At 34.2% G+C, this 16,544-nt stretch overlaps 1 protein-coding gene across 1 annotated transcript in view; it reads left to right on the top strand.

The window, feature by feature from the left end:
* The window catches only part of Gp210 (nucleoporin 210), a 29,707-nt gene extending 13,798 nt beyond the window's left edge, over nt 1-15,909 (top strand). Inside the window, exons 10-18 of the mRNA XM_023163089.2 lie at nt 238-347; nt 412-908; nt 3,280-3,737; nt 6,016-6,410; nt 10,326-10,470; nt 10,530-10,762; nt 14,972-15,139; nt 15,191-15,332; nt 15,459-15,909. Of these exons, the coding sequence (XP_023018857.2) occupies nt 238-347; nt 412-908; nt 3,280-3,737; nt 6,016-6,410; nt 10,326-10,470; nt 10,530-10,762; nt 14,972-15,139; nt 15,191-15,332; nt 15,459-15,754 (2,444 nt within the window). The 3' untranslated portion in view covers nt 15,755-15,909. The remainder of the gene's footprint in view (nt 1-237; nt 348-411; nt 909-3,279; nt 3,738-6,015; nt 6,411-10,325; nt 10,471-10,529; nt 10,763-14,971; nt 15,140-15,190; nt 15,333-15,458) is intronic.
* The last annotated feature ends 635 nt before the right edge of the window (nt 15,910-16,544 follow it).

Genomic DNA, 16,544 nt, shown 5'->3' with positions numbered 1-16,544 from the left:
TAACAAAGAGTATTTATTCTTTAAACAACAGCCCAGTAAAAGATAAACAAAATAAAATTTCAAAATTTTTTATTTTTCACTTATCTACAGAACCAAAAGAAATATAATCAAAATTCTGGTATTATTCAATAGTACTCTAAGACAGGCATTGTTACTAATTACTAGTGGTCCTGGATAAATAATTATATAATTGGTGTATAATTTTGCAATTAGTTTTACAACTTTATTCTTTCACAGCCGTTTCCGAAAAGGGGCTCATAAGAGGAAAATCGATAGGTCTAACTAAAATTACTGCTCAAGCAGTGGGAATTCACCCTTCTACTGGACAAAAGGTTATATATTCAGAAGTAAGTTTTTTCAGAAATAGTAGTCTCAAACTACAAATGAATGAATATCACATAATTCTTTCAGGATACAGTGGAAATTCAAATTGTTCAACTGCAAGCTTTAAAAATCGTGTCATCCCTACTCAGATTCAAAGTGGGAGCCACAGTACCTTTTTGGTGTGTTGGTGTACCTGACATATCTCCCATGATTCTTGGATCATTGGAAGATCCTCCAATACTTTTCAAGTGGACTGTTGATGACAAATTACTAGTAGATCTGAGTGGAGTCTTTCACCCAATAGGGGTATTCAAGAAAAAAACTGACCGGGTAGCTGCAAAGGTTCTCGGTTTGGTACCAGGAAAAACAAGACTATTTGTCAATGCTACAGTGCCTGGTCCAACTCTCAACATTCAGAATATTGAAACAGTTATGTTATCTGCTTGGATTGACATTGAAGTTATTCAATCATTCTCGTTTGTGTTTCCCAAAAATTTTCTCGGAAATTCACTGCTTATGGCTCCGTTCTCAGAGGTACAATTAGAAACTAATATGGATAGTACTTCATCAAAAGTAACATATTTGTGAGTATATTTTTTTCTACTGAGCTATACTTGAAGAGACCAGGTTCATCCCATTGGGTCCTTGAATAATGATAATAATACTTTAAAAATATTTATGTTAGGAAACATAAGATAATAATATGATGTATACTCAAACTATAAAAAACTAAACTAATTGTGATATTTGTGATATTTTCCCAAATTAGTTTACAAAATCATTTCGCAGACTATTACATTTTTCACTATCAGGAAGTAATTTTCATAGAGAAATAAGTTTCACCAACTTGCTGTCAACTGATACAAGGTGGATATTAATGACTCGATTCTTTCTAAAAAAATTACAGAAACAAGCTATGAACCAGGTCTATCCAACTCTAAGAATTTATAGTAGTACCATCATAGGACATTCCCCTACCTCGGTTAGGCCACCTGATAATATTGCTCGTTTCTATAAGAAGAAAGGTTATGACTTAGTTCAGAGAACAAATAATAATTCAAACAAATTTATTAAAAACAATAAATACATAATTTCAGTGTCAGATAAGTTGACTTGTTGTTCTTGTCCAAAACTTTTCCAAAGAATAAAAGAACATAGAAGTAGTCTCGTTCCCTGTACTAGTTTGTACAGGTTCTGTGTTGGATGTTCATCATATTCTTCTGGGCGTAATTTTGTACGTCCATATATTGCCTGCCTCCCGTGATTCAGTGCCTCACATTCGCATAATATGTGTAGAGCTGTTTCTGTCCCTTCGTTGCATAATCTGCAGTTGAGGTCTCCATTGTACAGCCCCATTTTATTCAGGTGTCCTCTAAGCGGACAATGACCGGTTAGTAACCCTGTAATTATTCTGAGCCGATCCCTACTATATTGAAGTAGTTCTTCGGTTCTTTTCTCGGACGGTTCCCTAATGAAGGTTCTACTGTGTTTGTTGCCAGGTACTTTTGTCCAGTACTTTGTATGTTTCTTATTGGTCCATGTCCTAATCTGGTTTCGTACCAATGATTTTGGTATCCCCAGAGCTGGTTCAGGACCTATATATGAAGTTGATGATCCGCGTCTAGCGCATTCATCAGCTTTATCATTACCTGTGATTCCTGAATGCCCTGGCACCCAGAGGAAGAGAACTTAAATATTACCAAGACTTTGATACCGGTACTTCATAACACAGAGGTTCTCCCAATAATCGAAAAATGGTCGGACAAATCAGGTAAAAGAGCAATCAGCCTCCCAACACCTGATCCCATTATAAGTCAAACACACCAGGACCATTTTCATTGCGCATTGCAGCAAGGTAGATCATGTAGACCGTTGCCGCATCATCTGCCACAGTAGCAGAAAAAACATCAGACATAAAAACTTGCAAACCCAGAAACGTCCGACAATATATTCTTACTTTTTGTAACATATTTTGGAAACTTGATGATTATATCCAAAAAATATTTTGATTTCATCTCTGAACATTTCATATGGGTATAATTATCATTGATATCACAGTTATAGTGTAGACCACTACTAAAAGTGAGGTAATTTCTTGAAAAATTGGAATTATCGAAAACAAAACAAGAAGAATTAAAAACTGGAAAAATCACCAGATGATTTTGATATATTTATTGACATGAAACATTCAATCAAAGATTTATTGTTATAGTACATATCGAATACTATAAAACTTCTCATATATTCTTAAATAACAATTTTATTTGTGGAAAACAGAAAACAGCATTTTTAGTTTTCCCTGTATAACTGTTCTGTTCCCCACGATAGTTACTTTTTTCCCATTTATCATCTTCATATCTGCTCTTGTTATTAATTAGATCAATTCTGAAGTAGCTCCCTTTGAAGTTATATATTTATGTATGAATATTTCTTGTATGAATGATTCCCTGTATAAACCACCTTTGTAGGTTCTTGGGAATAAATAAACGGATATACTATTACTAAAGAATGTAGCAATGTTACCGGCCTGTATATATTTATTTTCAAGATTCAACACTCTTTTGAACCTCACTTGACTCATCATTTTTATGGCACTAGGCACCCCACTAACTTCAATCTATCTAACCTATTGAAAAGATAGCTCTCTGTTCATGCATGAAGTTTCATAACCATCTATCCTCCGCATTGAGAAGGGATAAAACAACCTCTCATCAGTTTACCGTGTAATCTAGAGCCCTTCCATATTTAATTTTCAATGATATACTTTCTTAAAAATAAACAACGAAAAAATATGTAGTCAAGTATTTGCATTATGCATTTTGATATCTATTTTTTTACTACCTTTCATATTTTTTATGTATATAGTGCAATAAACTAATTATTATTAAAATTCGTTAGGATCAAACTTTTTGAAGTGAATTTCCTCTGAGAAATCATACAGTTCTATTTTTTCAGCTTACCAGGAGACAAAGCGCCTTCTACTGAACTACTTGCTGATAAATCTATAACGTCCGATATTATTGTTACCGTCACACCTACAGGTTTACTGCAGTCTTATGGTGTTCTTGGTCATGCACTCCTTATGGCCACAACCACCGATGAGCAGGGCCTCAAGCAGTACTTATCAATAGTCGTTGAAGTGAAACCGATCCAGTATATGAATCTGAAAGTTATTGCCAATTGGCGCATTCACTCTGATAGTCCTCTCAGGACTCTGCCACTAGGTACCGAATTTCAACTGAAAGCCACCTTTCATGATAATATAGGAAATACATTCCATGGAGGCCCTAAACACTTGAAAGTTAGAACCAGTAGGTGTGATTTGGTAAAAGTAACCGAAGGTAGTGAGGATGCATCTGTTTGGATTTATACTAAAAAAGAAGGGAATACGATGTTGAAAGCATGGGCAGAAGGTGAGTTGACTGTGATCATTCAAATTTAATATCTTAATGCACTGATTCGGAATTACAACAAAACACTATACTTCATATACACTTTCTAATTATCACTTATTTCACCTGTTGATTCGTCGCTTTTTTTCGTTCTTAAACTATACCGCATACTATAACTCTAAAAGAAACTATGTTTTGTTTTGACGAAGGTACCAGATGAAGTTGCAGGAAAAAATATTGAAAAATACGGAAAAACCTGCACAAATTCAGACAATATCAATGTGAACAAACTATAAGTTCTAGACATGATAACCAATCTTTCGTGGTAGGAGTTGAACCCCATCTTAAGAAACAAATTTGCAAAAGTACCTACTGGCCTGAAGTGAAGTACAATCACATCAACTTCAGACTTGAATACAAACATGAGGATGTCATCCTGAAAACATTCAATAAATATATGGCCATGTGAAAAAATCTTGAATTGTCTATTTTCTATCTGAATGCTCCATCAGTTGACAAAACTGAGTTAACTATTCTATAAGGAGAAACACTATCATTTAGTTTGTATATATGATGTATAAATAATATATCATGCAGTTAGAGTCAATAACTCGGAGTTTTATGAGTCAAAGGTCTACGGAATCCAATATTCTTACTATTACCCAACAAATCTCCAATACTCTTGATTTGGGGGGTCAGATAGATGAAATCTATGTTGATTTCTCAAAGGCTTCTGATGATTTAGATACTAGAACGTTGCTTCAAAATAACCTGAATGTGGTACAAGGTTGGTGCTTGTCTAATAATTTATCACTTAATGTTACGTATACAAAGAAAAAATTTCTTTGAATTTTCATATAAGATCTGAGAGTTTTTTTTCTTTCAAGAAAAGAATACTGAGTTTTTTTGGGCACAATGAAGTCAAACTTTCAGAGGCATTTAGGATGTATGGTTTTATATTGAACAATTGCAGAAACTTTTACTAATATTGTTGCTGAGAAAACTACAGTTTTCTTATGTTAGGTCAAAGTTAGAATATTGTTCTACTATATGGAGTCCTTACTATATTTTTATATTTTACACATTTTCGTGATCGAAAATATGAAGAAAATGTTCCTCAAATATTTGACTTTCAAAATTGAAAATATATATCCATAGCGGGGAACAGATTGATGATGGACAGATTCAACTTTGAAAGCTGGGAGTTTAAAAGGTGCTTACCCTATATAAACTTTTTCATAATTTTATTGGCTGTTCTGATCTACTAGGACAAACTAAATTTCAAAGTAACTCTTGATATTTATTGGCTACAATAAGGAGAATTTCCAATACATTAAATGCATGTCCTGATGGGACTCCCCTATTGTATTTTCTTTTGAAACATTTATTAGGATATGCCATTTATTGAATAGTATAGAAGCTCAGTTTTATTCCTCCAATCAACAATGAAAATGTAGAAAACTATCAGAGTGTGTGTAATCAGTCAGCCATTTCAAAATTGCTATACAGTTCAATGTCAGTTGTCAGTTCAAAAACATTTGATTGATTAAGACAAAAAAATTCTTTATTGATTTTGGAGTTTCATTCATTGCAGCACACTATTAAAACTTATCAGAATAGTGAATTGCAAATATTCTTAACACAAGCTGGCACCCACGCCTACACAGGTGCCCACGCCCACTCATGTGCCTGCGCCCACTCATGTGCCTATGCCCACTCATGTGCCCACGCCCACACACATGCCCACACCCACGCTCACATTCGTCCACACCCTCCCCCCTTAAACGCGCCTCACCCACGCTCCTACGTACGTGCGCGCGCGCACACTACATAAATTTTAGTTCTAGTGTTGAAAACACTTTTTTCTCACTAGAACAGAGATACTGTCTCTCGACGTGCGTTTCATAAACCAAGTTAGTACCATTAGCAGATGATTAAGACTACATTAAAATCCACTACCAATGTACCTACCTTAAAAAATCTCATGCACGATTATTTGTTATGCTTTAATTCCACAAACTATGAAAAACACTCACTAAAAGAACGTAGACAAGAACAAGAATATAACACATTAAAAATTTGTTATTAGAGATATGGTTTCACATGGTATAATGTTAGATTATGTGAAATACTGTATCTCCTTTTTGGTAATTATGTTATGCACTTATATTTATATTGGTCCACCTTTTTTTTAATGTGATTTTTACTGTAATGGGGTTCATTCACAATGAACCCCATAAATAAATAAATTTTCGAAAGGAATATTTTTGTTTATGAAAATTTCTGGTTATCATCATAGGTATCCAAAAAACAGCAGACTACGTGAAAATTAATGTTGAACAATCAGTGAGACCGATTCTTAGTCGATTGACAACTGGGGATGTGATATGTTTGTGGACTCCTGTAGTTACGGAATATAATGCACCTGGAACTTGGAAGAGCAGTGACATCACTCTAATGCACATCAATCCAGCTCTTGACATAGGATTTGTTGGAAATAAAGAAGGAGTTGTTATTTTGACACATTCTCTATTACAATCTGCTCCTATTCATATCCAGATAGACCCAGTGAGTGAGATAGAAATTTTGGAAGATCCGAATTTGATATTAACAAATGGCATTGAAAACAGTGTGGTCAGAGTCATTCTAGTCTTGCAGAGTCAAGAGACAATTGGCATCAAAACTAATAACCTGGTAAGTCATAGAAAACAGTATATGTATATTGAGACATAGGTAAACATCCATTCCCTCCTAAAATACAGGAGTAGAATTTAAATGAGATATTGTAAATCTAACATTCAAAATAAAAATAGTGAAATGTATATTTTGGAACCAAAGTATTCATGGAAGTTCATTTTTAACGAACATAATGAATATCATTTCTATGAAAGCACAAAACGATTGACCCATGCCAAAACACAGAAATGAAAAATTGATTAACTAGGAAGCAAAAAACGGGTAAGAAAAGAAGTAGAAACTGTGTTTGCTTATAATATATCTCCGGAACCAGTGATTTTTCGTTTACATGTCAGTTATTGTGTTTTAGCATGGACCAACAAAGAGTTCACTTGAAAAAAACATAATTTTGATATTGAAGTGAGATGCACCGCTATATTTCTACAATATTGCCATTTTTTGTGGAGGAAAAAATCAGTTTTTTTATCGACCTTTTTTTGGGTAATTGTTACCTTCCACAATCTAAAAAACTTGTATAAAGTTCTCCATTATAATTTTTATATTTTTTCAGATTGTGGAAGGTAACAATTACCCAAAAAAAGGTCGATAAAAAAATTTCTACAATATTATGTAACACACTGATTCCTTATTAGTCTCTATTTCTAGACTTGTAATGCACTGTTTCTAGTAATGAATATCGCTGGAGTTTTATCAAGATGATCGTACTTGAAGATGATCACTTGATGATTGAAACACGTGTCGAGATATTAAAAATAACGGTTTGTTGTTGTGGATAAAACTCCAGTAATATTTTGATTCTAGAGGCTATATTTCAGTGTTTGAAAACAATATCGATATTTAGTAATCGAAACACTGAATCAAAATTGAATCCGTCAAAAATCATTTTTTACGTATCTGAGAGTACAAATTGGAATTTGCATGGGACACTTATGAATATAATTCATACTTGACTAAGGAACGCAGGACTATAAAAGATCTGTGATGGAATTGGCCAATACTTGATGTAAATCCATAACTTATTCAAGTAATACTTCATCGTGAGAATTACACAGTTGACAGTTGACAAAACCTTAACAAGTGTTTCGCTATTCAATAGCTTTTTCAAATTTTGGGAGAGAATAATTTTGTGGGAAAGAAAGGTTTTGGCTCTCTACTTCTTCATCTTTATATGAAAAAAATGTGGGAATGTTCCAAAAAAGGAAGAAAACAATGAATTTCAAAAAATAAACTCGGTTCAAAGATGTGTAGATTGTGCAAGAAATAACTTTCAGACACAAACATTGAATTACACGATTTCTTATACAGGGTGTCAATTTGAAAACAGATCAACTTTATTGTCAAGGGGACTCTTTCAAGGACTATTTGCAGCCCTCGTGGTTCAACCCCCTAGGAGGGGTAGATGTTACCCTTAGAAAGAAGGGGGGTCGAGTGGCACATCATTTTGATTGGTGTGTTCAATTCTGCTTCCAACGGTACCCTGACTTATTATTTATCGATGAGTGTTTTCCAAAAAATAACATTCTAAACTTACACATGTAATTAGAATTTGCCTGTTCTGAGATGCATTATTGTATTGACTCCTTTTGAACAAAATGGTTAGAAGAGTAGGTGGCACCGTTCCAACCCTTGAATGACAGGTATAAATGTATTACGTGAGATTTTTTATTTGTTGGTTATTGTCTTTTTATAAAATAAAATTTCATTTGCTTATCTTATAGACTGTTTGAAATGTCCATTTTGCTTTAAACAGTAGTAAAGTCTGTTTTCGAACTCCCCTCTAACATTATGGAAAACTTCACTAGGAATTGACTGGCATGCTGCTGTAATTCGGCTTTTAAGTTCATCAATATCAAAAGGTTGTGTTTTATAAAGAACGGATTTAAGATGCCCCCAAAAAAAAACCTAAGGGGGTTGAATCCGGTGATCTCGGAGGCCATTTAACTGCTCCCCTTCTGCCAATCCATCTATCCGGAAATCTCTCGTTTAATCACTGTCGGACGGGAAGAAAATAATGAGGTGGAGCACCGTCCTGCTGAAAATCATGCACATACCGGTGACTTACATTACGATTTGGATGTTTTTCGTTAAAAAACCATGCCGCCCTTCGTGCGCACTTTCCAACTTCTCCATGAATTATAATCATTTCGATTATGTCATGAAAAATGTAAACCATTTTTACACTTTTATACACTCATTAAAGTAATCACTAAACGGCCCAACAGTTACAACTATCTGTTTAAAATCTGTTCTGTTTTTTCGTTAATCAGCTGTCGCCCCCATACGAACGACAACTCTCAGAAGTTGAGAAACTTGTGCGAGCTGAGGACTAACGAGGTCTTACCTTTTAACGTGTGATTTCTAACATTTATACGCACATTACTACCACATCATTCAAATTTGCGAACCAATTTTTTGCCTGAAAACAGAAACTCTTTACTACAGCAGAAGTAGCAAAAAAGGACGGCTATCTGTACACTATCTGCGATGAGAATTAAAAATTCAGCATTCACTAAACAAGACTTTACTACCATCTACGTTTTACTATTAGACTAGTTTTTGATGTAAATTGGAGCTAATGGCTAATGTTCCTAGTAAAGGGTTGGAACGGTACCACCTAACATTATTACCAGTTCTGGTCAAACCATGCATCTCAGTAAAGGCGTACTAATAATTACTTCTTTTAGTTTAGAACTATATTTTTCGGAAAATGCTCATCAAGAAATAATAAGTCAGAGTACCATTGGAAGCAAAATTGAACGCCAATCAAAATAATGTGCCACTTGACCCCCTTCCCATTTAAAATTCTAAGGGTAACATCTACTCCTCTTAGGGGGTTAAACCACAAGGGCTACAAACAGTCCTTGAAGGTTTTTTTCAATTCTTCATATTGTTTACTGGAAAGAAGATATTAAGGATGGGAAGATTTCAAATTGACACCCTGTATTTACAATCTACACTTATACTATGTCAACAAGATATTAATCCTTACAAAAAATAAACATATAATTTGTATCTAATCTCTGTCAAGAAAAATATTAATTCTACTTTGCCAATAGTAATTAATGTACTTTTTTTATAAGGTATACTTTATTTGATTCTACCAAAGTTTCCAATCAGAATAATTACAGGTTTTCGTTGGTAAGTTTTGTAATAATTCTTAAAAAAAAAATTCAACAGTTGCTGATTTATACCTCTGTGAGCTTTGTATATTTGCTTAAAAAACAAGACCAAGTTTGATAGGTAAAATTGGACGCATTCAAATAACACTTTATAGTGAGGTTTTCACTTGACAAGTACACGTATTTCACTATACAATAGCTTCTTCAAGTGTATTCAGTACTAAGTAGAATCTCTTGAAAACATTTTTAACAAAACTGAATAAAAATACTCTCTGTTGGTATCATTGGGTGATGACTGAAACTGACTAAATTTATTGCTCTTAGATAATTCATCAGTATCCCACCAGATCTAGAAATTTCCTGATACCATGGTCTCAGAACACCAATTTATTTCAAAAAAGTCACTTATACATGGGCTGTAAAACTTTGAATTCTTTAGGTTGAACCAACTGAGCTTTTTTGTAATTCTACTTATATTTTTCAACAAAAAATAAATCATTAAGTATCTACCGCTAATCTCAAGTAATATTTATAATAATTCTATCCTAAATGGGTTAATGACTACCCTGATCACATTTTAATACCCCGGTTTAAATTTCAGTGGATTAATTCATGCATAGGTCAGTAGGGGTTTCTTTTTGATGATCAATTATTTTCAGAGAATAAATCATTTTGATCATAATTTTTTCAGTCAAAGAAGTAGGCAGATTGAGACGTCAGTAAGAATCAGTGATGAGAATCGTGCAATCGGATTCACATTTTGAGTTTACTCAATGTTTGAACTTATTTTCAGATACAAGGCTGGAGGTGTAGAACTGATGTTCGAAAGTTGATAAGACCTCATGGATTCAGATGCTTCATACAATTCTCTAATGATACACTGCCTATTACTATTGACCAACTATTTAATGTAACCAACAGTTGGGTACCTGAATCAGGTGTGTATCTGCAATCAGATATTTTAATATTTTATTCTAATATTTGGTAATGGTTTTAGGTCAGTATGCATGCAAACTGATTAATTTGGGAGTAAGTGGAATGGACATATCTGTATTGAGAACCAACTTGTTACTCTGGGCCTCTACTGAAGATGGTGAAATCACATCAAAGCAACTCAATATAAAGTTTTTGCCCGGTGTTTTTACACCTCCTGAAATCACTTTGGCAGAAAATGTTTTTACAGGTGAAGTCACAGTCATAGGACTACCAGAAGTGCTTGATCAAATAGAGGTAAATATTATAAATATAATTTTAAAGGTTTCCAAAAAATATTCTGGCCAGATTTATAGAGAAGTTTACAATCCCTATATCTTGTATCAGGTAATTTCGGAAATTTTATAAATATTATAGATCATAAAGCTAATGAATGTGCTAGACATCGATCATCAACTCCATATTTTGATCCTGAATCGGCTGTGGAGGCACCAGATCTGGACGAATGAGAACCATGTTTTAGGCCAATGTGAGGCACTACATCACAGAAGGTACACAATGCATGGACAACTGAAAGTAGTACAGGAAACAACATTGTTGGCATGGGATTCGTAAAAAGATGGAAGTTATATGCAATAAGCTCATGAGGTTGCAGTGTTTCCAGAAACTTGGAAGAAATAGACAAACCAGATGACTCCCAAATATGAAAAAAGTGTGAACCTGAAACATTTGAATCTGATATACAAGTACTTTATCGTCTAAGAGGGTTTCTTATTCACAAAGTGTGTTATTAGTGGCTAATACCCTTATATTCAGATCTGAACGTTTAATAGATGAAGACACAAAGAAACAAGAAATTGAGTACACACAAAAAGTTCTTCAGGAGGATTTAAAAATCATAAAATTCACGAAACAATATAAAGGAGAAATAAGAAATACAATAAAAAGAAACTAAAGCCCTAGTTCAGAGGAGTTACAGATAAAATAAAAATTCCAATGCGAAACAACATAAAAACAACTTATAAACCTAGGAGAACCATCAGAAATTTGTTGAACAAACCAAAAGACAAAGTCAACCTAGAAAACCAAGACATATATAAGCGGAGAATAAGTCGGCCAAACAAATAGGTGAATTTTAGACAGATTAGAGGAACAAAAACTCTCATAAGAATCATAAGGGAGGCAATCAAAATTGAGAAGATTGACAGTCTAAACAGGGGAGATGATGCCCACTACATCTCAGCTGCGTGTATATATATATATATATATATATATATATATATATATATATATATATATATATATATATATATATATATATATATATATATATATATAGAAACAGAAGTTAATATCGGACATAGCACTCATGAAAGTGGCAAACCATAGACACGTGTTTCGGGCTTTTGGCCCATCATCAGTATGGTGCAGCCAAGTGTAAGGATGGGCAACACTTGGTTACCAAAAGATAGAAATACAAATGCACGGAGCCACCAACAGGAGCCAACCGCACATTTGTGGTTTCAGTTGATAGATCTCGTGTTCACAAGAAAACTATCAAAATCACCACGGAGGCAGCTATAGCTACCTCTTGTGAACACGAGATCTATCAACTGAAACCACAAATGTGCGGTTGGCTCCTGTTGGTGGCTCCGTGCATTTGTATTTCTATCTTTTGGTAACCAAGTGTTGCCCATCCTTACACTTGGCTGCACCATACTGATGATGGGCCAAAAGCCCGAAACACGTGTCTATGGTTTGCCACTTTCATGAGTGCTATGTCCGATATTAACTTCTGTTTCTATATCAAGACACTCAATAACTTTCATATTTGTATAATTTCCTGGACCCGGATGTCACGCAGGTAGCTATAGCTGCCTCCGTGGTGATTTTGATAGTTTTCTTGTGAACACGAGATCTATCAACTGAAACCACAAATGTGCGGTTGGCTCCTGTTGGTGGCTCCGTGCATTTGTATTTCTATCTTTTGGTAACCAAGTGTTGCCCATCCTTACACTTGGCTGCACCATACTGATGATGGGCCAAAAGCCCGAAACACGTGTCTATGGTTTGCCACTTTCATGAGTGCTATGTCCGATATTAACTTCTGTTTCTATATCAAGACACTCAATAACTTTCATATTTATATATATATATATATATATATATATATATATATATATATATATATATGCAGCTATATATATAAAATTTCATAGAATTATTTTCCAGGCTGCAGGTGCCTGTGCAATGTCTTCCATTCGGAAGATTCGTCACAAGTAACTTCCTACATATGAAAAGCAGAAATTAATTTCATTCAGTCGTGACGACAACCGATAGACAGGTTTTGGAGTACTTGCTCCTTGACAGTACTGGGAAGGTCATTTCAGACAGAGTGAACCGTCTGAGTACCCCAAACAAACGAAACTAATTCCTACTAGTCATGATATTTATTTGCAGGTGGCGCCCACTGCGCCACCTGCAAAGTCCGGAAATAACTTCACAAACACATACAACTCCGGGGTGGGAGTCAGGATAATAAGCGTATTCCAGAGAGGTGCATATGACATGCCCAAGTTCAGATGAAAAACACCTTACCCCTTGCCTCTCATGTGAACCTACAACTTTGTAGGTAGGTACGTGTGGCAGATACCCGACGGAAAACAATAACTAACCCAGCTAATGCGGTGCAGAAAGCTGTAGTAAAACCATCGGGCACCTGTGCATTGGAAGATTCGTCACGAGTAACTTCCTATATATACATATATAAATGCAAAGACAATCCAGAAACAAGCTTTTTTTTCAAATAATACAACATTCTAAAAGTTATATAATTATTAAATTATGAAAATCATACATGAAGAGATAAGTGCATTCAGTATTTGTCAAATTTTACAGTATATAAAATTCAAATTGATGAGTGATGGATAAACATTTTTTGTTGTCAAACATTATAGCATTTTTTTGTGGGTAATATTGGTCAACATCATTTGTTTGTTGAGATATATGAAGTTTGCCATTAGGCTGCATATACAAAACATAGAAACTGTCATTGAGGAAGATTGCACATAATAGTGATACATTGACTACATAAAAAAAAATTTGAAAAGAAATAAATTCTTGGCATTGAACATCACAAAAACTAATCAATTGCATTTTATAGATTGAGTCAGGTAGATGTGACTAGGTAGATTAACAAATAATGGATTTTTCAACATAAATATTCGTTATGAAAGGGAGAATCTCTGGCGTGCCAAGGGCGCATGCCCGGAGAACGATCTCCAGATCAGGGAATGGTGAGGTCGAACAGTCGATCGATGGCCGTGGTTGTAGATAGGTATATTAATAAACAATGAGTGTAAATGTGGTCCTACCTGATTATATGTATATGTAAATTTCTCTGGATACTATTGATGCCAATAAACCTGTGTCAATCCGACATATCAACAGACTCATTTCCACCACCACCTACATAACAACTCCGAAACACTAGAACTGCAATACTCTTCTCGACACGTGTTTCGCCAACTAATTTGGCTACTTCAGGAGATGAAGTAGGCAGTATACTGTTCTGGATAAATATTCGTTGACATAAAACTCCGTATTTCAAAGATTGTGTTTGGCTCGGTATTCTAAAAACCAAAATCATAGGTCCCTATTTTTGTGAGACATCTTTGACGGGAGAATTTCAGTTATGGAGAAATGAAAATTTTTTTTGAACTACACCTTTATTTATCCCAAGAAACAAATTTCTTTGCATTAGTGATTTCAACACAGTTAAAAAATAAAATAAAAACAATACTTTTAATTCAAAGAGTGTAAACCATCACTGCCGGTAATAACTATGTCAAAGCTATTTTCTGGGTTTTTGGCAGTAGTCTGCAGGTTTTTGCCTGACGTTTTGTCTACTACTGCGGTAGACATCAAAAACGATAATGTGACAGTCGAAACTACAACTACAGAAACTACAATGTTTGAATTTGTCTCTGGTTTCATATCATCATTGGTGGGCGTGGATTTGTTTCTCTTAATTGGATCAAATGACTTCGTTTGTGTACAATTAAGAACAGATCACCAGATTTTACTAATGTTCATTCCCTCTTCCTTTCCATTCAAATTATCCCTGTGTTTCTGAGTCAATAAAAATTCAGAAACACTCAAATTGAGGATGCCATTTAATGGCATTTATTATATGAGGTATGGTAAATTTCGAGCTAAGATGTGTACATTTTTTCAAAATAATCTTTCAGGATTCTATGAGAAATACCAAACTACTAAACATTTCTATTTCAATTACACAAGCAATTTCAATTCCACTTCATTGGTTCATTTCCACAAAGTTCTCTTGAAATTTTACAGTGTATTTTACAAATATATCATTTCATACCTACTTGTTTTTATCTCTGCCTAAAAACTTACGCTTTCGAATATAAATTAATATACTGAGTGGTTCAGTAAATCAATACACTACCACTACAGTAATGTTACTTGATACATTAATTTCAGGTGTATCCAGCTGATACAAGTATCCTCTATGTCAGCAAAGGTAAATCTGTTAATGAAACTTCCAGAAAATATGAAATCCAGTTGGTTGATTATCACTGGAGACTGGCAGACATTCAAGAAGCTATGGGTATCATTATATCATCACCATCAACCAAACAGCATTTAAAGGTAACCAAATTTAAAAATTTTTGGGTTCGAGATCTAATTTAACTTTTACAGGTTATTGTCAAAGTCACTGGAAATTTAGAAAAACAACTTTGTTCGGTGGGCAGGTCTCCAGTGTTCCTGTTCTTACAGAACTACAAATATGCAATAGCTATGGCAATTGCTATGATGATAATTTTCTTCCTTACATTTTACTGTGAGTATTAAATGTAATTATTTGCTTTTTCCAATTTACCAGCTGTTCAGTTTGCAACGTCTCATCTTGCAAATTGAGTAATAATTGTAATTCATCAGAAGAGTTACTAATGGTCTTTTTTTTCAGTTTATTCAAACTATATGCAGCCGGTAGTAAATGTCAATGTCAATCCGAGTAGATTATTGACTCCCACCCAAACATTTACTCCAAGTCAAACTTCCCATCGGTGTGCTGCAAACTTATCTGCTAACATGACAAGAATAACTCCAACCATCTCCCCAAACACTCCTAATCGCAGCCAAACGTCCTGCAGATTCAATTGTTCTTGTTGTGGAAACACCAGTGGAAGGGAACCAATATATGGAGATGCAAGCTCTTTTTATAATAGTCCTGAAATTCGGAGGAATAGAAGGTTGAATTAAATGTGGGGGACATGATATTTTACTGCAAAATTCATTATTGTTTTTTTTTTACAAGACTGCAAATAAGAACTCAGGTTTATATATGTACATAATACCATCTCATTGTAATATAATTTAAAAAATTCCATAGTGCAATTAAATGCCTTTCACCATAACCTGAAGTTTTCTTTTGGTCCATGAATATCTTAAATAGGTATGATCCAGTATTTTCCTAAAGAAGAATCAGGGTTAAATGCTATAAGCTGTCTACAATTTGTACAGGAATTGTAGACAGACCTGTAGTTTAATTTTGTCCACTCATACATCAGTAACATGCTTTTGTGTTGTTTCATTTGATTAGTTTTTGAGGCGTTTAAAATTTTTTTTATATCCAATATCCAGAGGAAGATTGCAATATTCATGCACAAAGTAAAAGCTACAGTTTGAAAATATTTTTTGGTGGGCGGAATGTTGATGTTCACTTCATTTGAAACACCCTATATTTTTCGTGAAATTTCATATGAGGGATTCGACAACGCAGATCCACGAGAAGAGGAGAAATCTGCTCAGTTCAGCTTGGCACCATAAACAGATCTTAATGAATATTACAAAAACCGATTGAGGATTCCTCTTTCAATCTGACTGTTTTCAAGCTCGTAATCATTCAATTATATTTAGATGAGCATCATTAAACTAAAAAACTTTCTTCAATGTTCTTAAAAAATGTCTGTAATAAATGTTATAAATTTTCCTTTTTTATGGATATTTGGTGAATGAAGATATATTTCTGAAGACGAATACATTTATTGAA

This window comes from Leptinotarsa decemlineata, unplaced genomic scaffold (genome assembly GCF_025532065.1).
Source record: "Leptinotarsa decemlineata unplaced genomic scaffold, Ldec_3_MD MMD2_tig00026299_RagTag_RagTag, whole genome shotgun sequence".
In the NCBI taxonomy this organism is placed as follows: Eukaryota; Metazoa; Arthropoda; class Insecta; order Coleoptera; family Chrysomelidae; genus Leptinotarsa; species Leptinotarsa decemlineata.
Note: the sequence above shows the minus strand (reverse complement) of the source record. Positions and strands in the feature narration are given on the sequence as shown.